The sequence below is a fragment of the Hemibagrus wyckioides genome, linkage group LG09 (genome assembly GCF_019097595.1).
Source record: "Hemibagrus wyckioides isolate EC202008001 linkage group LG09, SWU_Hwy_1.0, whole genome shotgun sequence".
Lineage (NCBI taxonomy): Eukaryota > Metazoa > Chordata > Actinopteri > Siluriformes > Bagridae > Hemibagrus > Hemibagrus wyckioides.
The window spans coordinates 24,118,157-24,145,858 of record NC_080718.1 but is presented as its reverse complement, the minus strand read 5'-3'; the positions used below and the strand labels follow the sequence as shown (position 1 = coordinate 24,145,858).

General features: G+C 42.5%; 1 protein-coding gene across 2 annotated transcripts in view; it reads right to left on the bottom strand.

Moving 5' to 3' along the window:
- cnksr1 (connector enhancer of kinase suppressor of Ras 1) overlaps window positions 1-27,702 on the bottom strand; it is a 69,413-nt gene that overhangs the window by 32,976 nt on the left and 8,735 nt on the right. For both annotated transcript variants that reach the window (XM_058399281.1, XM_058399282.1), the window contains exons 3-4: window positions 21,647-21,849; window positions 19,004-19,088 (exon numbers count right to left, since the gene is read on the bottom strand). In XM_058399281.1, coding sequence (XP_058255264.1) covers window positions 19,004-19,088; window positions 21,647-21,849 — 288 coding nt within the window. The remainder of the gene's footprint in view (window positions 1-19,003; window positions 19,089-21,646; window positions 21,850-27,702) is intronic.

The window sequence follows — 27,702 nt, the reverse complement described above, 5'->3', positions numbered from 1 at the left end:
GTAGAGTGTGTGTGGGAGTGTGTGTGTAGAGTGTGTGTGTGTAGAGTGTGTAGTGTGTGTGTAGAGTGTGTAGAGTGTGTGTGTAGAGTGTGTGTGTAGAGTGTGTAGAGTGTGTGTGTAGAGTGTGTAGAGTGTGTGTGTAGAGTGTGTGTGTAGAGTGTGTAGAGTGTGTGTGTGTGTGTGTGTGTGTGTGTGTGTGTGAGTGTGTGTGTGTGTGTAGAGTGTGTGTAGAGTGTGTAGAGTGTGTGTAGAGTGTGTGTGTGTAGAGTGTGTGTGTAGTGTGTAGAGTGTGTGTGTAGAGTGTGTAGAGTGTGTGTGTAGAGTGTGTAGAGTGTGTGTAGAGTGTGTGTGTAGAGTGTGTAGAGTGTGTGTGTGTAGAGTGTGTAGAGTGTGTGTGTAGAGTGTGTGTAGAGTGTGTGTGTAGAGTGTGTGGAGTGTGTGTAGAGTGTGTGTGTAGAGTGTGTAGAGTGTGTGTAGAGTGTGTAGAGTGTGTGTGTAGAGTGTGTAGAGTGTGTAGAGTGTGTGTGTAGAGTGTGTAGAGTGTGTGTGTAGAGTGTGTAGAGTGTGTGTGTAGAGTGTGTGTGTAGAGTGTGTGTGTAGAGTGTGTAGAGTGTGTGTGTAGAGTGTGTGTGTAGAGTGTGTAGAGTGTGTGTGTAGAGTGTGTAGAGTGTGTGTGTAGAGTGTGTGTGTAGAGTGTGTAGAGTGTGTGTGTAGAGTGTGTGTGTAGAGTGTGTGTGTAGAGTGTGTAGAGTGTGTGTGTAGAGTGTGTAGTGTGTGTGTAGAGTGTGTAGTGTGTGTAGAGTGTGTGTAGAGTGTGTGTGTAGAGTGTTTAGAGTGTGTGTGTAGAGTGTGTGTAGAGTGTGTAGAGTGTGTGTGTAGAGTGTGTGTGTAGAGTGTGTAGAGTGTGTGTGTAGAGTGTGTAGAGTGTGTGTGTAGAGTGTGTAGAGTGTGTGTGTAGAGTGTGTGTGTAGAGTGTGTGTGTGTGTAGAGTGTGTGTGTAGAGTGTGTAGAGTGTGTGTGTAGAGTGTGTAGAGTGTGTGTAGAGTGTGTGTGTAGAGTGTGTAGAGTGTGTGTGTAGAGTGTGTGTGTAGAGTGTGTGTGTAGAGTGTGTAGAGTGTGTGTAGAGTGTGTGTGTAGAGTGTGTGTGTAGAGTGTGTGTGTAGAGTGTGTGTGTAGAGTGTGTAGAGTGTGTAGAGTGTGTGTGTAGAGTGTGTGTGTAGAGTGTGTAGAGTGTGTGTGTAGAGTGTGTGTGTAGAGTGTGTGTGTAGAGTGTGTGTGTAGAGTGTGTAGAGAGTGTGTGTAGAGTGTGTGTGTAGAGTGTGTGTGTAGAGTGTGTAGAGTGTGTGTAGAGTGTGTGTGTAGAGTGTGTGTGTAGAGTGTGTGTGTAGAGTGTGCAGAGTGTGTGTGTAGAGTGTGTGTGTAGAGTGTGTAAAGTGTGTGTGTAGAGTGTGTGTGTAGAGTGTGTGTGTAGAGTGTGTAGAGTGTGTGTGTAGAGTGTGTGTGTAGTGTGTGTGTAGAGTGTGTAGAGTGTGTGTGTAGAGTGTGTAGTGTGTGTGTAGAGGGTGTGTGTAGAGTGTGTAGAGTGTGTGTGTAGAGTGTGTAGAGTGTGTGTGTAGAGTGTGTAGAGTGTGTGTAGAGAGTGTGTGTAGAGTGTGTGTGTAGAGTGTGTAGAGTGTGTGTGTAGAGTGTGTAGAGTGTGTGTGTAGAGTGTGTGTAGAGTGTGTGTGTAGAGTGTGTAGAGTGTGTGTGTAGAGTGTGTGTGTAGAGTGTGTAGAGTGTGTGTGTAGAGTTTGTTGAGTGTGTAGAGTTTGTTGAGTGTGTTGTGTGTGTGTGTGTAACTGTACACAGAGTAGTGTGTAGAGTTTGTTGAGTGTGTGTGTGGGAGGTGTAGAGAGTGTGTGTGTAGAGTGTGTAGAGTGGGTGTGTAGAGTGTGTAGAGTGTGTGTGTAGAGTGTGTGTGTAGAGTGTGTAGAGTGTGTGTAGAGAGTGTGTGTAGAGTGTGTAGAGTGTGTGTGTAGAGTGTGTAGAGTGTGTGTGTAGAGTGTGTAGAGTGTGTGTGTAGAGTGTGTAGAGTGTGTAGAGTGTGTGTAGAGTGTGTGTGTAGAGTGTGTGTGTAGAGTGTGTGTGTAGAGTGTGTAGAGTGTGTGTGTAGAGTGTGTAGAGTGTGTGTGTAGAGTGTGTGTAGAGTGTGTAGAGTGTGTGTGTAGAGTGTGTGTGTAGAGTGTTTAGAGTGTGTGTGTAGAGTGTGTAGAGTGTGTGTGTAGAGTGTGTGTGTAGAGTGTGTGTGTAGTGTGTGTGTAGAGTGTGTGTAGAGTGTGTGTGTGTAGAGTGTGTAGAGTGTGTGTGTAGAGTGTGTAGAGTTTGTGTGTGTAGAGTGTGTAGAGTGTGTGTGTAGAGTGTGTGTGTAGAGGTGTGTGTGTAGAGAGTGTGTGTGTGGGAGAGTGTGTAGAGTGTGTGTGTAGAGAGTGTGTAGAGTGTGTGTGTAGAGTGTGTGTGTAGAGTGTGTAGAGAGTGTGTGTGTAGAGTGTGTGTGTAGAGAGTGTGTGTGTAGAGTGTGTAGAGTGTGTGTGTAGAGTGTGTAGAGTGTGTGTGTAGAGTGTGTGTGTAGAGTGTGTAGAGTGTGTGTGTAGAGTGTGTGTGTAGAGTGTGTAGAGTGTGTGTGTAGAGTGTGTGTGTAGAGTGTGTAGTGTGTGTGTAGAGTGTGTGTGTGTAGAGTGTGTGTGTAGAGTGTGTAGAGTGTGTGTGTAGAGTGTGTGTGTAGAGTGTGTAGAGTGTGTGTGTAGAGTGTGTGTGTAGAGTGTGTAGAGTGTGTGTGTAGAGTGTGTAGAGTGTGTAGCCAGAGTGTGTAGAGTGTGTAGAGAGTGTGTGTGTAGAGTGTGTGGGAGTGTGTGTGTAGAGTGTGTAGAGTGTGTGTGTACAGTGTGTAGAGTGTGTAGAGAGTGTAGAGTGTGTGTGTAGAGTGTGTAGAGAGTGTGTGTGTAGAGTGTGTAGAGTGTGTGTGGGGAGTGTGTGTGTAGAGTGTGTGTGTAGAGTGTGTGTGTAGAGTGTGTGTGTAGAGTGTGTGTAGAGTGTGTAGAGTGTGTGTAGAGTGTGTGTGTGTGTAGAGTGTGTAGAGTGTGTGTGTAGAGTGTGTAGAGTGTGTGTGTAGAGTGTGTGCAGAGTGAGTGTGTAGAGTGTGTGTGTAGAGTGTGTGTGTAGAGAGTGTGTGTAGAGTGTGTAGAGTGTGTGTGTAGAGTGTGTAGAGTGTGTGTAGAGTGTGTGTGTAGAGTGTGTGTGTAGAGTGTGTAGAGTGTGTGTGTAGAGTGTGTGTAGAGTGTGTAGAGTGTGTGTGTAGAGTGTGTAGAGTGTGTGTGTAGAGTGTGTAGAGTGTGTGTGTAATATGTGTAGTGTGTGTGTGAGAGTGTGTAGTGTGTAGTGTGTGTAGAGTGTGTGTGTAGAGTGTGTAGAGTGTGTGTGTAGAGTGTGTGTAGAGTGTGTGTGTAGAGTGTGTGTAGAGGGTGTGGTGTGTGTGTGTAGTGTGTGTAGAGTGTGTGTGTAGAGTGTGTAGAGTGTGTGTGTAGAGTGTGTGTGTAGAGTGTGTAGAGTGTGTGTGTAGAGTGTGTAGAGTGTGTGTGTAGAGTGTGTAGAGTGTGTGTGTAGAGTGTGTGTGTAGAGTGTGTAGAGTGTGTGTGTAGAGTGTGTAGAGTGTGTGTGTAGAGTGTGTGTGTAGAGTGTGTAGAGTGTGTGTGTAGAGTGTGTAGAGTGTGTGTAGAGTGTGTGTGTAGAGTGTGTGTGTGGAGTGTGTGTGTAGAGTGTGTAGAGTGTGTGTGTAGAGTGTGTAGAGTGTGTGTAGAGTGTGTAGAGTGTGTGTGTAGAGTGTGTGTAGAGTGTTTAGAGTGTGTGTGTAGAGTGTGTGTGTAGAGTGTGTAGAGTGTGTGTGTAGAGTGTGTGTGTAGAGTGTGTAGAATGTGTGTAGAGTGTGTAGAGTGTGTGTGTAGAGAGTGTAGAGTGTGGGTGTAGAGTGTGTAGAGTGTGTGTGTAGAGTGTGTGTGTAGGGTGTGTAGAGAGTGTGTGTGTAGAGTGTGTAGAGTGTGTGTGTAGAGTGTGTGTGTAGAGTGTGTAGAGTGTGTGTGTAGAGTGTGTAGAGTGTGTGTGTAGAGTGTGTGTGTAGAGTGTGTGTGTAGAGTGTGTGTGTAGAGTGTGTAGAGTGTGTAGAGTGTGTGTGTAGAGTGTGTGTGTAGAGTGTGTAGAGTGTGTGTGTAGAGTGTGTAGAGTGTGTGTGTAGAGTGTGTGTGTAGAGTGTGTAAAGTGTGTGTGTAGAGTGTGTGTGTAGAGTGTGTGTGTAGAGTGTGTAGAGTGTGTGTGTAGAGTGTGTAGTGTGTGTGTAGAGTGTGTAGAGTGTGTGTGTAGAGTGTGGAGTGTGTGTGTAGAGTGTGTAGAGTGTGTGTGTAGAGTGTGTAGAGTGTGTGTGTAGAGTGTGTAGAGTGTGTGTGTAGAGTGTGTAGCGTGTGTGTAGAGAGTGTGTGTAGAGTGTGTGTGTAGAGTGTGTGTAGAGTGTGTGTGTAGAGAGTGTGTAGAGTGTGTGTAGAGTGTGTAGAGTGTGTGTGTAGAGTGTGTGTGTAGAGTGTGTAGAGTGTGTGTGTAGAGTGTGTGTAGAGTGTGTGTGTAGAGTGTGTAGAGTGTGTGTGTAGAGTGTGTGTAGAGAGTGTGTGTAGAGTGTGTAGAGTGTGTGTGTAGAGTGTGTGTGTAGAGTGTGTAGTGTGTGTGTGGGGGGGTGTAGAGTGTGTGTGTAGAGTGTGTGTAGAGTGTGTGTGTAGAGTGTGTAGAGTGTGTGTAGAGTGTGTGTGTAGAGTGTGTAGAGTGTGTGTAGAGAGTGTGTGTAGAGTGTGTAGAGTGTGTGTGTAGAGTGTGTAGAGTGTGTGTGTAGAGTGTGTAGAGTGTGTAGAGTGTGTGTAGAGTGTGTGTGTAGAGTGTGTGTGTAGAGTGTGTAGAGTGTGTGTGTAGAGTGTGTAGAGTGTGTGTGTAGAGTGTGTGTAGAGTGTGTAGAGTGTGTGTGTAGAGTGTGTGTGTAGAGTGTTTAGAGTGTGTGTGTAGAGTGTGTAGAGTGTGTGTAGAGTGTGTAGAGTGTGTGTGTAGAGTGTGTGTGTAGTGTGTGTGTAGAGTGTGTAGAATGTGTGTAGAGTGTGTAGAGTGTGTGTGTAGAGTGTGTAGAGTTTGTTTGTGTAGAGTGTGTAGAGTGTGTGTGTAGAGTGTGTGTGTAGAGTGTGTAGAGTGTGTGTGTAGAGTGTGTGTGTAGAGTGTGTAGAGTGTGTGTGTAGAGTGTGTAGAGTGTGTGTGTAGAGTGTGTGTGTAGAGTGTGTAGAGTGTGTGTGTAGAGTGTGTGTGTAGAGTGTGTAGAGTGTGTGTGTAGAGTGTGTAGAGTGTGTGTGTAGAGTGTGTGTGTAGAGTGTGTGTGTAGAGTGTGTAGAGTGTGTAGAGTGTGTGTGTAGAGTGTGTAGAGTGTGTGTAGAGTGTGTGTGTAGAGTGTGTAGTGTGTGTGTAGAGTGTGTGTGTGTGTGTAGAGTGTGTGTGTGTGTGTGTAGAGTGTGTGTGTAGAGTGTGTAGAGTGTGTGTGTAGAGTGTGTAGAGTGTGTGTGTAGAGTGTGTAGAGTGTGTGTGTAGAGTGTGTAGAGTGTGTGTGTAGAGTGTGTGTGTAGAGTGTGTAGAGTGTGTGTGTAGAGTGTGTAGAGTGTGTGTGTAGAGTGTGTAGAGTGTGTGTGTAGAGTGTGGAGTTTGTGTGTAGAGTGTGTGTGTAGAGTGTGTAGAGTGTGTGTGTAGAGTGTGTAGAGTGTGTGTAGAGTGTGTGTGTAGAGTGTGTGTGTAGAGTGTGTGTGTAGAGTGTGTGTGTAGAGTGTGTAGAGTGTGTGTGTAGAGTGTGTAGTGTGTGTGTAGAGTGTGTAGAGTGTGTGTGTAGAGTGTGTAGAGTGTGTGTGTAGAGTGTGTGTAGAGTGTGTGTGTAGAGTGTGTGTAGAGTGTGTGTGTAGAGTGTGTAGAGTGTGTGTGTAGAGTGTGTGTGTAGAGTGTGTAGAGTGTGTGTAGAGTGTGTAGAGTGTGTGTGTAGAGTGTGTAGAGTGTGTGTGTAGAGTGTGTGTGTAGAGTGTGTAGAGTGTGTGTGTAGAGTGTGTAGAGTGTGTGTGTAGAGTGTGTGTGTAGAGTGTGTAGTGTGTGTGTAGAGTGTGTGTGTAGAGTGTGTAGAGTGTGTGTGTAGAGTGTGTGTGTAGAGTGTGTAGAGTGTGTGTGTAGAGTGTGTAGAGTGTGTGTGTAGAGTGTGTAGAGTGTGTGTAGAGTGTGTGTGTAGAGTGTGTAGAGTGTGTGTGTAGAGTGTGTAGAGTGTGTGTGTAGAGTGTGTAGAGTGTGTAGAGTGTGTAGAGTGTGTGTGTAGAGTGTGTAGAGTGTGTGTGTAGAGTGTGTAGAGTGTGTGTGTAGAGTGTGTAGAGTGTGTGTGTAGAGTGTGTGTGTGGAGTGTGTGTGTAGAGTGTGTAGAGTGTGTGTGTAGAGTGTGTAGAGTGTGTGTAGAGTGTGTAGAGTGTGTGTGTAGAGTGTGTGTAGAGTGTTTAGAGTGTGTGTGTAGAGTGTGTAGAGTGTGTGTGTAGAGTGTGTAGAGTGTGTGTGTAGAGTGTGTGTGTAGAGTGTGTAGAATGTGTGTAGAGTGTGTAGAGTGTGTGTGTAGAGTGTGTAGAGTGTGTGTGTAGAGTGTGTAGAGTGTGTGTGTAGAGTGTGTAGAGTGTGTGTGTAGAGTGTGTGTGTAGAGTGTGTGTGTAGAGTGTGTAGAGTGTGTGTGTAGAGTGTGTGTGTAGAGTGTGTAGAGTGTGTGTGTAGAGTGTGTGTGTAGAGTGTGTGTGTAGAGTGTGTAGTGTGTGTGTAGAGTGTGTGTGTAGAGTGTGTGTGTAGAGTGTGTGTGTAGAGTGTGTAGAGTGTGTAGAGTGTGTGTGTAGAGTGTGTAGAGTGTGTGTGTAGAGTGTGTAGTGTAGAGTGTGTAGAGTGTGTGTAGAGTGTGTGTGTAGAGTGTGTGTGTAGAGTGTGTAGAGTGTGTGTGTAGAGTGTGTGTGTAGAGTGTGTAGAGTGTGTGTAGAGTGTGTGTGTAGAGTGTGTAGAGTGTGTGTGTAGAGTGTGTAGAGTGTGTGTGTAGAGTGTGTGTAGAGTGTGTAGAGTGTGTGTGTAGAGTGTTTAGAGTGTGTGTGTAGAGTGTGTGTGTAGAGTGTGTAGAGTGTGTGTGTAGAGTGTGTGTGTAGAGTGTGTAGATGTGTAGAGTGTGTGTGTAGAGTGTGTGTAGATGTGTAGAGTGTGTGTATGTAGAGTGTATGTGTAGAGTGTGTGTTTGTAGAGTGTATGTGTGTGTAGAGTGTGTGTGTAGAGTGTGTGTGTGTAGAGTGTGTGTGTGTAGAGTGTGTGTATGTAGAGTGTGTGTGTAGAGTGTGTGTGTAGAGTGTGTAGAGTGTGTGTGTAGAGTGTGTGTGTAGAGTGTGTAGAGTGTGTGTGTAGAGTGTGTGTGTAGAGTGTGTAGAGTGTGTGTGTAGAGTGTGTAGAGTGTGTGTGTAGAGTATGTAGAGTGTGTGTGTAGAGTGTGTAGAGTGTGTGTGTAGAGTGTGTAGTGTAGTGTGTGTGTAGACTGTGTAGAGTGTGTGTGTAGAGTGTGTAGAGTGTGTGTGTAGAGTGTGTAGAGTGTGTGTGTAGAGTGTGTAGAGTGTGTGTGTAGAGTGTGTGTGTAGAGTGTGTGTGTAGAGTGTGTAGAGTGTGTGTGTAGAGTGTGTAGAGTGTGTGTGTAGAGTGTGTAGAGTGTGTGTGTAGAGTGTGTGTGTAGTGTGTGTGTGTAGTGTGTGTAGAGTGTGTGTGTAGAGTGTGTGTGTAGAGTGTGTAGAGTGTGTAGAGTGTGTGTGTAGAGTGTGTAGAGTGTGTGTGTGTAGAGTGTGTGTGTAGAGTGTGTAGAGTGTGTGTGTAGAGTGTGTGTGTAGAGTGTGTAGAGTGTGTGTGTAGAGTGTGTGTGTAGAGTGTGTGTGTAGAGTGTGTAGAGTGTGTGTGTAGAGTGTGTAGAGTGTGTGTGTAGAGTGTGTAGAGTGTGTAGAGTGTGTAGAGTGTGTGTGTAGAGTGTGTGTGTAGAGTGTGTAGAGTGTGTGTGTAGAGTGTGTAGAGTGTGTGTAGAGTGTGTAGAGTGTGTGTGTAGAGTGTGTAGAGTGTGTGTGTAGAGTGTGTGTGTAGAGTGTGTAGAGTTTGTTTGTGTAGAGTGTGTAGAGTGTGTGTGTAGAGTGTGTAGAGTGTGTGTGTAGGGTGTGTGTGTAGAGTGTGTAGAGTGTGTGTGTAGAGTGTGTAGAGTGTGTGTGTAGAGTGTGTAGAGTGTGTGTGTAGAGTGTGTGTGTAGAGTGTGTGTGTAGAGTGTGTGTGTAGAGTGTGTGTGTAGAGTGTGTGTGTAGAGTGTGTGTGTGTGTGTGTGTGTGTGAGTGTGTAGAGTGTGTAGGGTGTGTGTGTAGAGTGTGTAGTGTGTGTGTGTAGAGTGTGTGTGTGTAGAGTGTGTAGAGTGTGTGTGTAGGAGTGTGTAGAGAGTGTGTGTGTAGAGTGTGTAGAGTGTGTGTGTAGAGTGTGTGTAGAGTGTGTAGTGTGTGTGTGTAGAGTGTGTGTGTAGAGTGTGTAGAGTGTGTGTGTAGAGTGTGTGTGTAGAGTGTGTAGAGTGTGTAGAGTGTGTGTGTAGAGTGTGTGTGTAGAGTGTGTAGAGTGTGTGTAGAGTGAGTGTGTAGAGTGTGTAGAGAGTGTGTGTGTGTAGAGTGTGTGTGTGTAGAGTGTGTAGAGTGTGTAGAGTGTAGAGTGTGTAGAGTGTGTAGAGTGTGTGTGTAGAGTGTGTAGAGTGTGTGTGTAGAGTGTGTAGAGTGTGTGTGTGTAGAGAGTGTGTAGAGTGTGTGTGGAGAGTGTGTAGAGAGTGTGTAGAGTGTGTAGAGTGTGTGTGTAGAGTGTGTGTGTAGAGTGTGTGTGTAGAGTGTGTGTGTAGAGTGTGTGTGTAGAGTGTGTAGAGTGTGTGTGTAGAGTGTGTGTGTAGAGTGTGTAGAGTGTGTGTGTGTAGAGTGTGTGTGTAGAGTGTGTAGAGTGTGTAGAGTGTGTGTGTAGAGTGTGTAGAGTGTGTGTGTAGAGTGTGTGTGTAGAGTGTGTAGAGTGTGTGTGTAGAGTGTGTGTGTAGAGTGTGTAGAGTGTGTGTGTAGAGTGTGTAGAGTGTGTAGAGTGTGTAGAGTGTGTGTGTAGAGTGTGTGTGTAGAGTGTGTAGAGTGTGTGTGTAGAGTGTGTAAATGTGTGTTAGAGTGTGTGTGTAGAGTGTGTGTGTAGAGTGTGTAGAGTGTGTGTGTAGAGTGACAGCGTCAGCCATGGAGCCAGAAACGCTATAAAAAGTACAGCTAGGGATTTTCTCTGTGGATCTGTTTACACCCAGCACATAAACATCAGCAGGTGCAGCTGGAAATGTAAGAGCTAAACAGTGTGAGATAGAGACGATCTACAATCTGTATCACACCTGAGAAATGATACTAAGGCAAAATCTTTAAAACTATTCTGTGTTTAATGATTTTTTTTCACGTGAACTGTAGTAGCCCTGAGGTTAGAAGGGTTACTAGTGCAGCAGTATAAAACATATTAGCATAAAAGTATCTATAAAACTCAGTATCACAGTTTTGTTGGACTTGGGTTTGTTCATGAAATCGCTTTTGGGGTTTTAGGTAAAGGCTCATGAAGGCAATGCAGACACTGTGGAACCTCGGCATATGCATTTAATTTGTTCTGGAGGCGAAAATGTGTATTGCAAAACAAATTTTCCCACAAGTAGTAACATAAATGCAGATAATCCGTTCCAGCCACGCAAAAATATGACTAATATTCCCAATAGGAAGCGTATGTAAACTGTACGGCTGCTTACAAAGAACTGACCCAAGCCAAGCATTCCATATCAAGGCTCCTCACAGGAAGTCGCGCCACAAAGCTTGGGCTAAAAATAGAACAAAGCACCCACGCCACCAATCTGTCCACAAAAAAACACCCGGAAAATCATCTAGCTTTTGAACGCATGCTGAAGGCAATGTCGGTATTGTGGGTTGAGTCTTTCCAAACAGCTTTCTCTGACTGAAAAAAATAGTCCGTAAAATTGGTAATCTCGATTCAGTTGGCTTCGCTTGGCTTTCCACTGAGTTTTGAACGGCTCCCGGACGTACACGCAACTTAGCCAGTGTTTGGTTCGGTTTAATTCGGGACGGAAGCTACAGGTAATGTCCACATCAGCCCTCAGGATGGGGGAAAATGATTTTGATCGTGGCATTTCTACAACTGTTGATCTCCTGGGATTTTCACACACACTCTACAGTTTATAAAGAACAATAATCAACATCCAGTGAACACAGCAGTTCTGTGGAGAGAGAATTATCAATGGAGAATGGACAGACTGGTTCACGCTGACAGAAAGGCTTCAGTAACTCAGATATCCATTTAGAACAGGAAGCATCTCAAAACACATTTAACCTTAAGTCTGATGAGCTACAACAGTAGAAGACCACATCAGGTTCCTCTTTTGTCAGCCAAGAACAGAAAGCTGAGGCTGCAGTGGATGCAGACGCACCAAAACTGGATGGTTGAAGACTGGAGAAACGTAGCTTGGACTGATCTTGATTTCTAATGAAGCACACAGACCATAGGGTCAGAATCTGGCACCAACAGCATGAACCCATGGATCCAATCTGCCTTGTGTCAACAGTCCAGCTGGTGGAGGTGGTGTAATAATGTGGGGAGTGTTTTCTTGGTACACTTTGGGCTCGTTAACGCCAATTAATTATCAGTCTGTTAGAGTATTTTTGCTGACCATGTGCATGCCACAATTTACCATCTTCTAACGGCTGCTTCCTGTGTGATGATGTACCATGGCAAAAGTCTCCGCAAACTGGTTTCATGAACAGTTCAGTGTTCTTCCGCGGCTTTCCCAGTTACCAGAAGTGGTAGAAGGAGAGATTCACAGCATTAAAGTGCACCTGAAAAATCTGCAGGAACTGCTTGATGCAGTTAAGTCAACATGAAGCAGAACCTCAAAAGAATGTTTCCACATGTAATATAAACCATGGCATGGCTGTTCTGAGAGCAAAGGGAGGATCTACCCAGTATTAGTATAATGTTCCTAATAAATTGCCCGGTGAGTGTATACCAGCCAGATTATAATGCAGCAACATGACAAGAAAGCAGAAGATGGAGAGATTTTTTTTTTTTTTTAAATGATCACAAATACTCTACTGAGTCAGTGGACGAGACGGCTATTTTTTTCCAGACGGGTGTATTTTTTTCCAACAGTATAAAAACGGACTAGTTTAATAGTAAACAGCTCCTCATTTTCTTTTTTAAAGAGCTCTCAGTCTCACCTTTCTGGTTACTATTGACTAAGGACACTAGAAATTGGGCTTTCAAGTGGTGCAATGGAAATGCTTTGGCTCGGTGGTCAGGGTCAAATCCTGAATATGATGCAAAAAGCCAAAGACAAGAACTGTGGAGAATCTGTGTGTTAGCCATCCTTCCTGTCAATCCTAGCCAATCGTAGGTGTATATGAGGTCATGTATGGGGAAGAAGCTCACCTAGAGGATGCATGCATTAGACTTAAGGAATCCTAATCCTAATCCTACCTCCATCCCTGCCTGATAACCTTCATACACCGGGGTGAGAACTAGTGCATGAGAGAGTTGGTCTAAATAAAGAAGTTAACCACTGCTTTAGACTTAAAAAGAAAGCAGATAAGTTGTAAATATTTGTAGATGCTACAGATGAGAGTGTGAACAATTACAGCTGAATGATCAGCTAAGAAAGGGTTTATAATGGTGTAATAGTTATAATTATGTGTAATAATAAAGTCAATATATCAGAGAAACTGATAGCTGTGGCCTGAACACAATCTGCTAACAGCAAATAGCCTAAAACAACACAGATCCAATGAGATGTCTTTTCAAAAATGCAGACATATATGGAAAAATTCGAGGTCAAATTCTATTCCTGAATTACTGACTGCATCGATAACTACTGCCTTTCTTGGTAACATTTTAAAAACGGCACTCTCAGAATCAGACGCAGGGTAACACATTAAGCTAGAGCGATCAACAAACAAAACTATGAACTGTGAGCTCGCACAGGGTCTCTCTCACACACACACACACACACTCACACACACACACACACACACACACACTTTTAGGCTCATTCAGGGTTACAGTAGAGTACTGGACACAGAAATCAAGATTTTTTTCTGGCCAAATGTTCCCACTTGGTCAAAAGTCCACCATAGTTCTATCCATTAGGGGATATTTGGTTCACATCATGATATAAAACACATGCCTACACACACACATACACACACACATACACACACATACACACACATACACACAATTAGAACACAGTTTCTAGATATAGACCTCATGTAAATAAATACTCATATTTTCAACCGTCAATCCTCTTTTGGCAGTACGTGTGAACTCACACACACACACACACACACACACACACACTCAAATCCCCAAACAAAATAACATTTCATTTCAGCAGAGAGTGAATAACAGCTGGCAGTGTGCAACACCTCAAATAACACAGTAGATCAGTTGTTTAGAAAGTTGCAGAGCTATACCTGTGACTCTGACGAAAATCTGCCTCACAGCCTTCGTAGTGACCTTCATAGATTCAACAGTCCGCTGTTCTAGTCCGCTACTCGCCCCCCCCCCCCTCTCTCGGCTAAGTCTCCAAAAGTCCCTCCCCTATTCTCTCTTTCCTCTTTCCAAACCTGTACTTCCGTTTTAGCTTGAAATTTCCCTCATCTAATCCACTCCACCTCCACTTTAATCTTCACATCTCCTTCTCCTTCCACTTTAAAGATCTCTCTCTCTCACACACAGATATATACATACACACACACACAGATACACATTATACTATTTATCAGAGGACCTTACATTGATAGAATTATTAAAATTAAAGCTAAATTAAATCCTAACCTCAATGTCCTGAAGGAAATATTTTGGCTCTTTTAAGTTCAAGACTATCCTTATCCTTGTGGGGACATTTAAGATATACAAATGCTCTGCCCTACCACAACACACACACACACACACATACACACACAGGTTTTCTGTCTTAATGAGAATAGACACCTAGAAAGGGACTAGAATTTTGACACTAACCTATCCTTAAGAGGACATTTAATCTCTTTCAGTCCCTTCCAGCCTTTTCTATTTCTACCATGGAAACACACTTATCAACACACAATACCGTTCTTTCCTAAACAAACAACAAGGACAGTTTCTGGGACATCGACGATACACATGATATCAGGGTTGGGCTGGATATTTCAAAAGCACTTGGAGGTGATCTGATAAAAAATGCCTTTATGACATTTATTCTACACAGTGAAGTCCTAAGGGCTGAGATCACCCTGAAAATCTGGGATTTGTATTTACTTTTAAAACAGGAAGTGATCTGAAAACAAAAAGGAAATGGTCGATATGCTGAATATTCAATATTGTGTACTATTTTTATGCCCCCCCTCCCAAAGAAAACTAGGTCACTATTTAAATACAAAATCTCCTATTCGCTTGGGTTAAGACTTTTTTCCCCTTCCATGTTCAGACGACACGCTGACAGATTTGATCTGATAACATCAGGATCATCAGGTTTTACAGAAAACACAGACTGTAAATATGGGTATACTGAGCACAGAGAAATCCTGAAATTCATGTCAACATTTCAATTATTTGATTTGAATGCAAAACAGAAGCGTGTTCACTAATGCCCACTTGGACCCGCTGTAAATAACACAAGGCAGTTCTGTGGTGCATTACATGCTGGTTTTCTATAATATATTATTCTCTCCAAGACCTTCTAATTTACATTTCTGGTAACTGAATACAATTGGGGAACCAAACAAATACTCATGCTGTGTTCAATGGAGAATTCTAACCACTGAGCAAACAAAATGTTTTTCTCTGATCAGATTTTCAGCAAATGAGGAGAAGTCAATACGGCTGCACACAGCAGTAGAGTAGAGTAGAGGAGAGAAGAGGAGAGGAGAGTGGAGTACAAGAGTAGAGTAAAGCAGAGTAGAGTAGAGTAAAGCAAAGCAGAGTAGAGTAGACCAGAATAGAGTAAAGCAGTATAGAGTAAAGCAGAGTAAAGTAGAGTAAAGCAGAGTAGAGTAAAGCAGAATAAAGTAGAGTAGAGCATAGCATAGTGGAGTACAACAGAGTAGAGTAGAGTAGAGTAGAGTAGAGTAGAGTAGAGTAGAGTAGAGTAGAGCAAAACAGAGTAGAGAAGAGCAGAGTAGACCAGAATACAGTAAAGCAGAGTAGAGTAAAGCAGAATAAAGTAGAGTAGAGCATAGCAGAGTGGAGTACAACAGAGTAGAGTAGAGTAGAGTAGAGTAGAGTAGAGTAGAGTAGAGTAGAGTAGAGCAGAGCAAAACAGAGTAGAGAAGAGCAGAGTAGACCAGAATACAGTAAAGCAGAGTAGAGTAAAGCAGAATAGAGTAAAGTAGAGTAAAGTAAAGCAGAGTAGAGTTAAGCAGAATAGAGTAAAGTAGAGTAAAGCAGAGTAGAGTAAAGTAAAGCAGAGTAGAGTAAAGCAGAACAGAGTAAAGTAGAGTAAAGCAGAATAGAGTAAAGTAGAGTAAATCAGAGTAGAGTAAAGTAAAGCAGAGTAGAGTTAAGCAGAATAGAGTAAAGTAGATTAACGTAAAGCAGAATAGAGTAAAGCAGAATAGAGTAGAGTAAAGCAAAGTAGAGTAGAGTAAAATAGAATAGAGTAAAGCAGAGTAGAATAAAGTAGAGCAGAAGGCAACAGGGTGGAGTAGGACTTACAACAGGAAGGGCAACACAAGAATTCCAGCACACAATAAACTCATACAAATTATCACCAAAAATAGTGTAGAGTATGAATATACAAATACATAACGCTCCAGAAACTGAGATTTAGCATCGAATGGGAAACGGCTTCCAGTTAGCAAAAAACGCTAGTGTTCCATTTGAGACCATGTGACGCTGCTATAATGAACACACTAGCTGCTAGCGTACAAAGTGTATAGTGTATAGTGCAAACGTGTAGTATGTCATTTGGGACGCTTGCTAACAAAAGACTAATGCAAATACAGAGACGTCCAGCTTTGTAGCTCCAGAACGTGGCTCCATGTTCGAGATTCCATATTCATGTCCACATCATTATGATCGCTGACGACAACGGTGACGACAAACAACGTCACAGCGCTGACCTGATAACCAAGAAATGAAAAGGTCAGGAGCAATCTGTACGTGACATGTTATTTTTGCATGACAGGACGTTCCATGCAGAAATGGCGAGCGTCGTCACGACTACGCGGCACAGGTGCACGTCTACAGCGCCGGTGGAGATTCTCAGCGCTAGAGGAAGAGGTGAAGAAAAGCGGAGGGATCTCACACAGTGCCTCCACAGTGTCTCTGCTCGAGATTCTGAGAGGAGTCATGCACCGCGCTGAGAGACGTGACCTTTTCACTATGGCTGCGTGTTAATCAGCTGCGAGCGATGCTGAAGATCACAGATCTCAACCCGAAGAGCTAAAATTAGATCCAACGGAAAACATACAGCATGTTCACGGCTTATCTGTTAAACCAGAAATCACACAGTTTAATAAATCATACTCGTGTATTTGGAAAATGAAAGATCTCTTGAAGAACTCCAGAAAAGTAAACCATTATTTGTTCCATATGCATCTGATATGATGGATCTTTTACCATTTTCTGATTTTTATATTATTACTATATGGTTTTTATATGATCACACAAACACTAACTCATGCTTGATTCTGATTGGTCAGAAGATTCGTTTTCTCCAACAGCCTTTAATTCGAATCACAGATTCGTTCACATTAATACGCTCGTCCTAATATGTTCTGGTTTCTTTATTTGTCACATATACATTACTGTACAGTGAAATTCTTTCTTCGCATATCCCATCCTTGGAGGTTCGGGTCAGAGCCATGATGCAGCGCCCCTGGAGCAGGGTGGGTTGGGGGCCTTGCTCAAGGGTCCAACAGTGGCAGTGTGGTGGTGCTGGGGCTTGAACCCTGATCTTCCGGTCAACCCAGAGCCTTAACACCTTAACCACCTGAGCTACCACTGCCCACTGGAAGGCGAATGGTAATCGCTCTACATGAACACATTAACTGTTGAAGCTGAGCTGCTGTAAAGCGTAGTGTAAGAAGACACTTATTTACACCTCATGAGAAATAGCAGCGTCAGCGTTTCCAGTGTGACATGACAAGCTGTATCTGAATAACTGCAAGAAAGAGGGGAAAAAAGAGAGGAAATATAGTGATAAGAGGAACGAAACCTGGACACTTCTTAAATAAGCTGAGATCAGGTAATAATGCATCATGTGTAGTTCTTTAAGGAATAATGAAAAATTGGTAACTTCCTGAGGTAGACGAGAAATAACATGTTTCCAGAGCATGAAAGTTAATCTGCGTCACACTGGGTCACTTCACACGACTCTGTACCTGATTATTTTCCTATTAACAGCAGCCTCCCAATCAAAATCATTTATTTCCACAAATACAGAGTGTGTGTTCCAGAAATATAGCATTAATAACGATTACCCAGCAATAATGTAGTGTTTCGTGTGTGTGTTTGTTCAAAACTACTTAAAGTAGTGAAATCACAAGCACAGGATTCTTCTTTAAAACTCCTAGCAGTGAAGATAGACGTGTAATGACTTGCTTTGAGAGCTGTACTCATGTTCCATGCACATGAATGGAAGAGAGCTTTGACTGATCATGCACAGTGATGACGGCATACGATGTATCTCAGTGCAAATCTGTGAGAAATGGGTGGTCACTAAAACTTCTCCGAATATTGTTGATTTTGCTTGATTGTGTGTTCAGGCTTGTGATCACAAAAAATTGTGCAATCCTGGAGGAACTGTAGTATTTTATATATATACACATATTTATATATATATATATATATATATATATATATATATATATATATATATATATATATATATATATATATATATATATATTTGGAAATAACATTTTTTAATCATAATTGTAAAAAGTAAAATAAAATAAAAAATCGCACTGAAATAAGTAAAAAAAAGTAAAAAAAATAAATAAATAATTTTTTAGATTTTTAATTTTTACTTATACTTTTCCAAGTTTAAAAATTAATCACGAATAAATAAGGCCTCAAATCAGCTCCTTTCAGTTGGTCTGTATTTATTTAAAATGGCAAACTTTAAAGATAAAATGTAAGAATGTGTCATGAGTTAATACATAAATACATACACCAACCAAGCATAACATTATGACCACCTGACTAATATTGTGTGAGTCCCCCTTTTACTACCAAAACAGCCCTGACCCTTCGTGCATTCTGACCCCTTTCTATCAGAACCTGCATTAACTTCTTCAGCAATTTGAGCAACAGTAGCTCGTCTGTTGGAGCCTTCACTGCTGGCATGCATCAATGAGCCTTAACCGTCCATGACCCTGTCTCCGGTTCACCACTGTTCCTTCCTTGGACCACTTTTGAAAGATACTGACCACTGCAGACCGGGAACACCCCACAAGAGCTGCAGTTTTGGAGATGCTCTGATCCAGTGGTCTAGCCATCACAATTTGGCCCTTTGTTAAACTCGCTCAAATCCTTACGCTTGTCCATTTTTCCTGCTTCTAACACATCAACTTTGAGGACAAAATGTTGACTTGCTGCCTAATATATCCCACCCACTAACAGGTGCCATGATGAGGAGATCATCAGTGTTATTCACTTCACCACTCACTGCTCATAATGTTATGCCTGATCAGTCCTGACCTGTAGCATTGCTATTGTTTTATAAATAATCAATAAAAGATTACAAATTGTGATACTGACCATCACCACACCTGACCTTGAAGTGTTTTATTTCTTACACAACCATGCCATTTTCATAATTCTGGCATCTTGGTACCAAGTATAACAAACACCCACACACTCTAGCTACACACTAGCACACATGGAACACAACACAGATGTGTGTGATACACTGACCACAGCTGTGTTTCTCTCACAGACAGACTTCGAGCAGAACTTTAGACCCAAATATGAGTTATGGAGAAACAGGAAGTGGCCTAAACAATGGGCTGCAATTAGAGTGCGGTCTATTAGAATAGACACAACACACTGAGGAGGCAAAAGACCAGAAGGCATTCACTTGACTCACTGATTACCTACACATTCACACAGCACCCTGAGATTGTTTAGCATTATAAACACACACACTCACACTCGCTCACTCACACACTCACTCTCATTTCCACCCCTTCCTTCCCAATATTCCCTTGTAAACACGACTCGAATTGCTGTAGTGCTTTGTTCTCCCTGCACGTGTACAGAAATATTTCAAGAATGCACAGACTTATCTTCGCCTCAATCTTTCCCATACACAAGTTCCCAAGGAAAAAAGAAAAACGAGAAGCTGACGAGGGACTAGATCCCTGTACATAAGCACAACCGATGAGAGGAACATGCTGCCAGGCTGATCAGGCAGATAACAGAACAGGTTTGAGCATGTGTGTGTGTGTGTGTGTGTTTGTGTGTGTGTGTGTGTGTCTGTCTGTGTGTGTGTTTGTGTGTGTGTGTGTGTGTCTGTCTGTGTGTGTGTTTGTGTGTGTGTCTGTGCAGGCTTAAGCAGTAATTCAGTGAGATTATGACAGCATGTGTGTGTGAAGAAAACCAATTAGTGCAAGATGCCATTACATACCACTGTGTCTGTCTGTGTGTCTGTGTGTGTGTGTGTCTGTGTGTGTGTGAGTGTTTGTTTGTTTGTCTGAGCATTAGAGTGCGACTTACTCCTTTTATAGCTCAGTTTTGGTCGCAGACTCACTAATACGCCTATTGTCCTCTGGCCCCGCCCACTCTCCTTCTACCACGCCCACTTTTGAAGCTCAGAGAGAAGCAGTAGAGTTATTAATACACCAGCACTGACCTTGTTCATGGTGATGCCCAGCTCTTTACACAGATCAGGGATGGCCTTATAGCCTGCATATCCTGTCAACTCTCCATACTCAAACCTGTTAAGACACACACACACACACACAGACACACACAAAGTCACATGATATGGTCAAAGAAAGAAAAATAAAGAGGTCCACTAACATTAGAAAGGTGTAATAGTACCAGACAGCAGATAGCGCATCATAACAACAGAAAATGTATAAGAATTATAAGTATTTGTTTTTAAGTGAAATTCTTTTCTTCACATTGTTAGCTTGTTAGGAAGCAGGGGTCAGGGTGGAGCAGAGAGGGTGAGGGGTCTTACTCAAGGACCCAACAGTGGCAGCTTGGCAGTGCTGGGGCTTGAACCACCAACCTTCTGAGCAGTAACCCTGAGCCTTAACCATTCAGAGAGATGGACTTGGCTGAATAATATTCAATTCAATTCAATTCAATTCATTTGTATAATGCTTTTAACAATGAACACTGTCTCAAAACAGCAATTAATATTTATCCCTAATATTTATCCCTACTGAGCAAGCCTGAGCCCACGGTGTCAAGAAAAAAAAACCCTGAGATGATATAAGGAAGTAACCTTGAGAGGAACCAGACTCAGAAGGGAACCTCATCCTCATTTAGGTTATGATGTAAATATCAATAATTATCCTTCCTTCAACATTTGTGCAACCAAGAACTCCCGAGCAACTAATAAGTCAGCTACATCACCACGCCGTATTGGGATGAAGGCATAGCCTACCAAAGCATCGGACATCGCCTTCACTAATTCACACACGTCTACAGTATTACTCCTAGTAATCATGGTCTGATGAAGGCTTAAATCATATAACAACCTTCAAGAACCTTTGCTTGCCTAGAACCCTAAGATTTCCTACTGTGAATGGCTTCCTAGCTCCCAGTATACACACTCAGTGCTGCTGGAGACCCCAAAAGCCTGTGCTAAGCTTAATAAGATCTGTGTATATATGTGGTACATACAGTGGATCTTTGCAGATATTATTAATCCACCACATTATATACTGCTCTATCTGTACACACTGTTCAGGTCACTCCAAACAGGAAAAGGGTTAAGGGTTAGGGTTTAGGGTTAGAGACATTTTGACTATTTCCGAAGCATCTCTAAACAGTCTCTAGACTCTACACAAGCAAAACAAAAACCTTCCTTTCCAAACGTCAGCTCTGAAGACAGGAACGCCTCAAATAACCACTCTATACATCTGTGGTGAGAAGAAAGACATCTCAGGCAATCACACAAGATGTCAGACCTTAATGTGGATAGACTACAACAGCTACAACCACATCGAAACCCAGATCTAGCAGGGAGCTGAGGCAACATGGACAGATTTGAGAGATTTGCAAATTGCACACGGTGTCTGAATAACTAAAGAAACCGGTTTTAGATCCATTTGTCTGATTTCTGTCTTCCCCTTGCACGAATCTACAAACCTGAGCGACTCACACAACATGCGGGCATGTGGTCAACAATCTGACCTGACCTGTCTACCGGTTTTGATGGCATTTTAAGAAGGGACGAAAATCTCTCTGGCATTTATCCTGTAGGTTCCTGTATATGAGGGATTATCATCCATCCATCCATCCATCCATCCATCCATCCATCTATTGCTAAGATGCTAAAAGGCATTTCGTTGCTATGTACATGTACTTCCCAATGACAATAATGTTGTATCTATTATTATTATAAAGCACACATTTTGTGTGTATGTGTGTGTGTGGGGGGGGTGTTGTTTTTAGGATGCCCATGTCGACTTCCCCTCACACTCAAACGAGCGTAAAACCTACGTCAGCTGCCAAAGAAAGGGAAGAAGAGACAATGAGGAGCTGAGTTTAAAACAGGAACATGTTCACTCTCGGTAGAAGGCGGGAATATGGATGAAGTCATTTCCTGGGTAGTTCAGTCCCTTCAGGATTTTTTCACTTTTGCCATAACCAAAAAATAATAAATATTAAAAATCCAAGAAACTCTGCTAAATTCAGTGGAGATTGTGATTGTTCAAAATGGCTGCAGATTTGAGCCAAAACATGACATGACCTCATCACAACACACATGTGGCCATTTACTGTGTTGTGGTCTGCAGCACCAGTGCCAGAGATACCAACAGGACTAACAAGCTCATTGGCGAAGGCTGGATCTATCATTGGACACAAACTGGAGACCTTTGAGTCAGAAGCTCTCCATCATGGACAATCTGTCTCAGCTGCTCTACAACACACTACAGAGTCAGCGGAGTTCATTCTCCAAAATCTCTTATCTATCTATCTTATCTATCTACCTATCTATCCATCCATCCATCCATCCATCCAATCGTCAACATTCATCATGATGGAGGAAAGGACAGTTTCTGCACTGAGCCTCAGGTTGCTTTTCTAAATGCAGCCACTTGCTGACCAAAATTCCATTAGCGTAGTAAGCTAGCTAACACGTGTCATGGTGTCAAAAATGAAAGTAAAAGAAATAAAGTTAGAAGTAGGATCATTCCAATGGCACATGAAGGTAGCAGAATTCCCTTAAAATAAATTAAACTCCAGCATGTTAGTGGAAATCATGAATACTTGGTCAGAAGATGTAGGAGTGTGTGTATGTGTGTGGGGGGGGTACCTGCTGAGTAGAGAAAACATTGCCTTGGCTGTGACCATGAGATCCAGCACAAGCTGCAGTTCCTGGTTAGGGATGGTCGTGGCTTTGTGGCCGTCGTAAGTGTTGACACTCCATCGACTCTGAATACCCATCTGCAGCGAGTGAGCTACGGCACGCAGCTTCTCCACTAAACTGCTCACTGTCTCATCAGCCTGACTATATGACTGTATAAACACACACACACACACACACACACACACATTAATCTCAGTCTCACTCTGAGATTCAGATGAGTCTTTTTTTTTTTATTATTATTTATTACATTTTTCTGCCTTTAAGCTTCAGAATGAAGGCTGCAGTTTGGTGAATCATTTCAGTGAATTATTTTGGTCAATCATTTTAGTGAATCATTCTGGCAAATCATTTTGTTCAATCATTTTCGTCAAATATTCTGGCTAATCCTTCTGACTAATCATTTTGGCTAATCATTCAGGTCAACCATTTTCATTTACACCGCACACTGCATCCGCAAAGCCAACAGCATTGTGGCTGACCCCACACACCCCTCACACACACTCTTCACCCTCCTGCCATCTGGAAAGAGGTACCGGAGCATTCGGGCCCTCACAACCAGACTGTGTAACAGTTTCTTTCCTCAAGCCATTAGGCTCCTCAACACCCGGGACTGAACTGTTCTACACTCTCACACACACTCTCACTCAGGACTGAACTGTTCTACACTCTCTCACACACACACACTCTCACTCAGGACTGAACTGTTCTACACTCTCACACACACTCTCACTCAGGACTGAACTGTTCTACACTCTCACACACACTCTCACTCAGGACTGAACTGTTCTACACTCTCTCTCACACACACACTCACTCAGGACTGAACTGTTCTACACTCTCACACACACTCTCACTCAGGACTGAACTGTTCTACACTCTCTCACACACACACACTCTCACTCAGGACTGAACTGTTCTACACTCTCACACACACTCTCACTCAGGACTGAACTGTTCTACACTCTCTCACACACACACACTCTCACTCAGGACTGAACTGTTCTACACTCTCACACACACTCTCACTCAGGACTGAACTGTTCTACACTCTCACACACACTCTCACTCAGGACTGAACTGTTCTACACTCTCTCTCACACACACACTCACTCAGGACTGAACTGTTCTACACTCTCACACACACTCTCACTCAGGACTGAACTGTTCTACACTCTCTCACACACACACACTCTCACTCAGGACTGAACTGTTCTACACTCTCACACACACTCTCACTCAGGACTGAACTGTTCTACACTCTCACACACACTCTCACTCAGGACTGAACTGTTCTACACTCTCTCACACACACACACTCTCACTCAGGACTGAACTGTATACTAACTCTCTGTCTCTCACACACAGATACACACACTCTCTCTTGACTGTGTGGACGCACACACACACACATAATTTATACTGTTCATTACTTACTGCAGTACCTCTACCTGCCATCCGCTGCTATAGTTATATTTATGTTTATTCTATTTGCACTACCTCAACCGCTGCTGTGTATTTTGCACAATACTTTTTTTTTTTTTTTTACATCATTTCACTTTATCTATTTTATTTCACTTACATTCCAGTACACGTTCTTTTATTTCTTTTCAGCGCTGTGTCCTGTGTTCTTTTGTGTTGTCTTTATTGTATTTATTGTCTTTTTTGCACTGTCTTGTCTATGCTCTGTTTGCACCTAGCTGCACACTGTGCACTTTACGTGGCTAAGACAAACTTCTGTCCTAGCTCTGTGGTGTTGTTTGTTGTTTTGTATTGAACTTGTTGTTGTATGTTTATGTAGCACCAGGTCCTGGAGAAACGTTGTTTCATTTCACTATGTACTGCGCCAGCTATATGTGGTTGAAATGACAATAAAAGCTTCTTGAATCTTGAATCTTGATCAATCATTCTGGCTAATCATTCTGGCTAAGCAATCCAGCTAATCATTATGGTCAATCATTCTGGCTAATCATTCTGGCTAAGCAATCCAGCTAATCATTATGGTCAATCATTCTGGCTAAGCAATCCAGCTAATCATTATGGTCAATCATTCTGGCGAATCAGTTTGGCTAATCATTCTGGCTAATCAATCTGACAAATCATTCTGGCAAATCATTCTGGCTAATCATTCTGTCTAATCATTCTGGCTAATCAATCTGGCTAATCATTCTGGCTAATCATTATGGCTAATCAATCTGGCTAATCAATCTGGCTAATCAATCTGGCTAATCATTCTGGCTAATCATTCTGGTTAATCAATCTGACTAATCAATCTGGCTAATCAATCTGACTAATCATTCTGGTTAATCATTCTGGTTAATCAATCTGACTAATCAATCTGACTAATCATTCTGGTTAATCAATCTGGTTAATCATTCTGGCTAATCAATCTGACTAATCAATCTGACTAATCATTCTGGCTAATCATTCTGGTTAATCAATCTGGTTAATCATTCTGGCTAATCAATCTGGCTAATCAATCTGGCTAATCATTCTGGCTAATCATTCTGGCTAATCAATCTGACTAATCAATCTGACTAATCATTCTGGCTAATCATTCTGGTTAATCAATCTGGTTAATCATTCTGGCTAATCATTCTGGCTAATCATTCTGGTTAATCAATCTGGTTAATCAATCTGGCTAATCATTCTGGTTAATCAATCTGGCTAATCATTCTGGCAAATCATTCTGGCTAATCATTCTGGTTAATCAATCTGACTAATCATTCTGGCTAATCATTCTGGCTAATCATTCTGGTTAATCAATCTGGGTAATCAATCTGGCTAATCATTCTGGTTAATCAATCTGGTTAATCATTCTGGTTAATCAATCTGGCTAATCATTCTGGTTAATCAATCTGGCTAATCATTCTGGCTAATCATTCTGGCTAATCATTCTGGTTAATCAATCTGGCTAATCAATCTGACTAATCATTCTGGCTAATCATTCTGGCTAATCATTCTGGTTAATCAATCTGGCTAATCATTCTGGCTAATCATTCTGGCTAATCATTCTGGCTAATCAATCTGGCTAATCATTCTGGCTAATCATTCTGGCTAATCATTCTGGCTAATCATTCTGGTTAATCAATCTGGCTAATCATTCTGGCTAATCATTCTGGCTAATCATTCTGGCTAATCATTCTGGTTAATCATTCTGGTTAATCAATCTGGCTAATCATTCTGGCTAATCATTCTGGCTAATCATTCTGGTTAATCAATCTGGCTAATCATTCTGGCTAATCATTCTGGCTAATCATTCTGGCTAATCATTCTGGCTAATCATTCTGGTTAATCAATCTGGCTAATCATTCTGGCTAATCATTCTGGCTAATCATTCTGGCTAATCAATCTGGCTAATCATTATGGCAAATCATTCTGGCTAATCATTCTGGCTAATCATTCTGGCTAATCATTCTGGCTAATCATTCTGGCTAATCAATCTGGCTAATCATTATGGCTAATCATTCTGGCGAACCATTTTAGACAATCATTTTGGTCAATCATTCTGGCTAATTATTCTGGCTAATCAATCTGGTGAATCATTTTGGTCAATCATTCTGGCTAATTATTCTGGCTAATCAATCTGGTGAATCATTTTGGTCAATTATTCTGGCTAATCAATCTGGTGAATCATTTTGGTCAATCATTCTGGCTAATTATTCTGGCTAATCAATCTGGTGAATCATTTTGGTCAATCATTCTGGCTAAGCAATGAATCATTTTGGTGAATCATTTTGGTCAATCATTCTGGCTAATTATTCTGGCTAATCAATCTGGTGAATCATTTTGGTCAATCATTCTGGCTAAGCAATGAATCATTTTGGTGAATCATTTTGGTCAATCATTCTGGCAAATACTCTAATGTATGCTTGAGGTCTATTTTGTGAGACTTATGCACACATGTGCACTAACATTACTTCCAACATGTGCACACACTGTACATTCACTCCCCCTGCACCCCTCAACACCTGCACCCCTGCACCCCTGCTCATTACATGCAATCATCCAAGCAGCCAATCACATAGCAGCATCTCAATTCAAGAATCATGCAGCTACAGATAAAGTGCTGGTGTTTACGTGATTGGTTCAAGCTGACCGAAACTTGGTAACTGTGGTGAGCTTCATTTGTATCTGTATGCTTTCATACACTGCTCTGCCATCTGATTGGCTGATCAGACTCTTAACACTTAAAACAGGACTAATAATTATCCAAAGTCATTTCTACTGAAAACAGGATACAATCCAAGCCTCCTGCTGATGAGCTGAGGGATACGGGAGCTTGCACAGGTTCTCTGGAGATCATGTGCTGTCATATAACAACCGACCAATCAGATCACAGGCTAAGAACCTTATCTACTGAGTCAGCACAGCCATGAGTTTACTATGATTTCATGTTGATGCAGTCGGCCCAATTCTCTCTCTCTCTCTCTCTCTCTCTCTCTCTCTCTCTCTATCTATCTATCTCTCCCTGGTTAGAGGTGTGAGCTCATGCTTGGACTCTGTTAATAGCACTTACTCAATCATGCCTAAATAAAGAGCTGACAATTCCCTGCCTAAAATACACACAGAAAAAATTCTCCCGTTGCTGTACATAAAATCTGATTACAGTGTTAGCCAGACATTTCTCTCTCACTCTTTCTCATTCTCTTTCTTTTTCTCTCTCACACACACACTCCAAACCCAAACAAGGTTTTGTGATTTTTTTTTATGCTTCATGTACACATCTGTGCATAGTATCTGAGTGAAATCAGAACAGCAGTGGATGTGTTTGCTCTCAGGGAGGTTTCTCCAGGGGTTCTGGAGGCCTTTAGGTGGAAATATCATCAGGGACTTATATAATGCACATGTACTCACACACTCAAAGACTCACACATGCTCAGGCATGGACACACACACACGCTCAAAGACACTAACGCTCACTCACAGACAAACACACACTCAGACACGGACACACACACATGCTCAAAGACACTAACACAGAAAGACTCAGCTCAAAGACACTAACACAGAAAGACTCACACACACTCAGACACGGACACACACACATGCTCAAAGACACTAACACAGAAAGACTCACACACACTCAGACACGGACACACACACATGCTCAAAGACACTAACACAGAAAGACTAACGCTCAGACACGGACACACACACATGCTCAAAGACACTAACACAGAAAGACTCACACACACTCAGACACGGACACACACACACGCTCAAAGACACTAACACAGAAAGACTAACGCTCAGACACGGACACACACACACGCTCAAAGACACTAACACAGAAAGACTCACACACGCTCAGACACGGACACACACACATGCTCAAAGACACTAACACAGAAAGACTAACGCTCAGACACGGACACACACACATGCTCAAAGACACTAACACAGAAAGACTCACACACACTCAGACACGGACACACACACACGCTCAAAGACACTAACACAGAAAGACTCACACACGCTCAGACACGGACACACACACATGCTCAAAGACACTAACACAGAAAGACTCACACACGCTCAGACACGGACACACACACATGCTCAAAGACACTAACACAGAAAGACTCACACACGCTCAGACACGGACACACACACATGCTCAAAGACACTAACACAGAAAGACTCACACACACTCAGACACGGACACACACACACGCTCAAAGACACTAACACAGAAAGACTCACACACGCTCAGACACGGACACACACACATGCTCAAAGACACTAACACAGAAAGACTCACACACACTCAGACACGGACACACACACATGCTCAAAGACACTAACACAGAAAGACTAACGCTCAGACACGGACACACACACACGCTCAAAGACACTAACACAGAAAGACTCACACACGCTCAGACACGGACACACACACATGCTCAAAGACACTAACGCTCACTCTCTCACTCACTCACTCACTTACTCGCTCACTTACTCGCTCACTTGCTCTCTCACTCACTCACACACACATACACTCG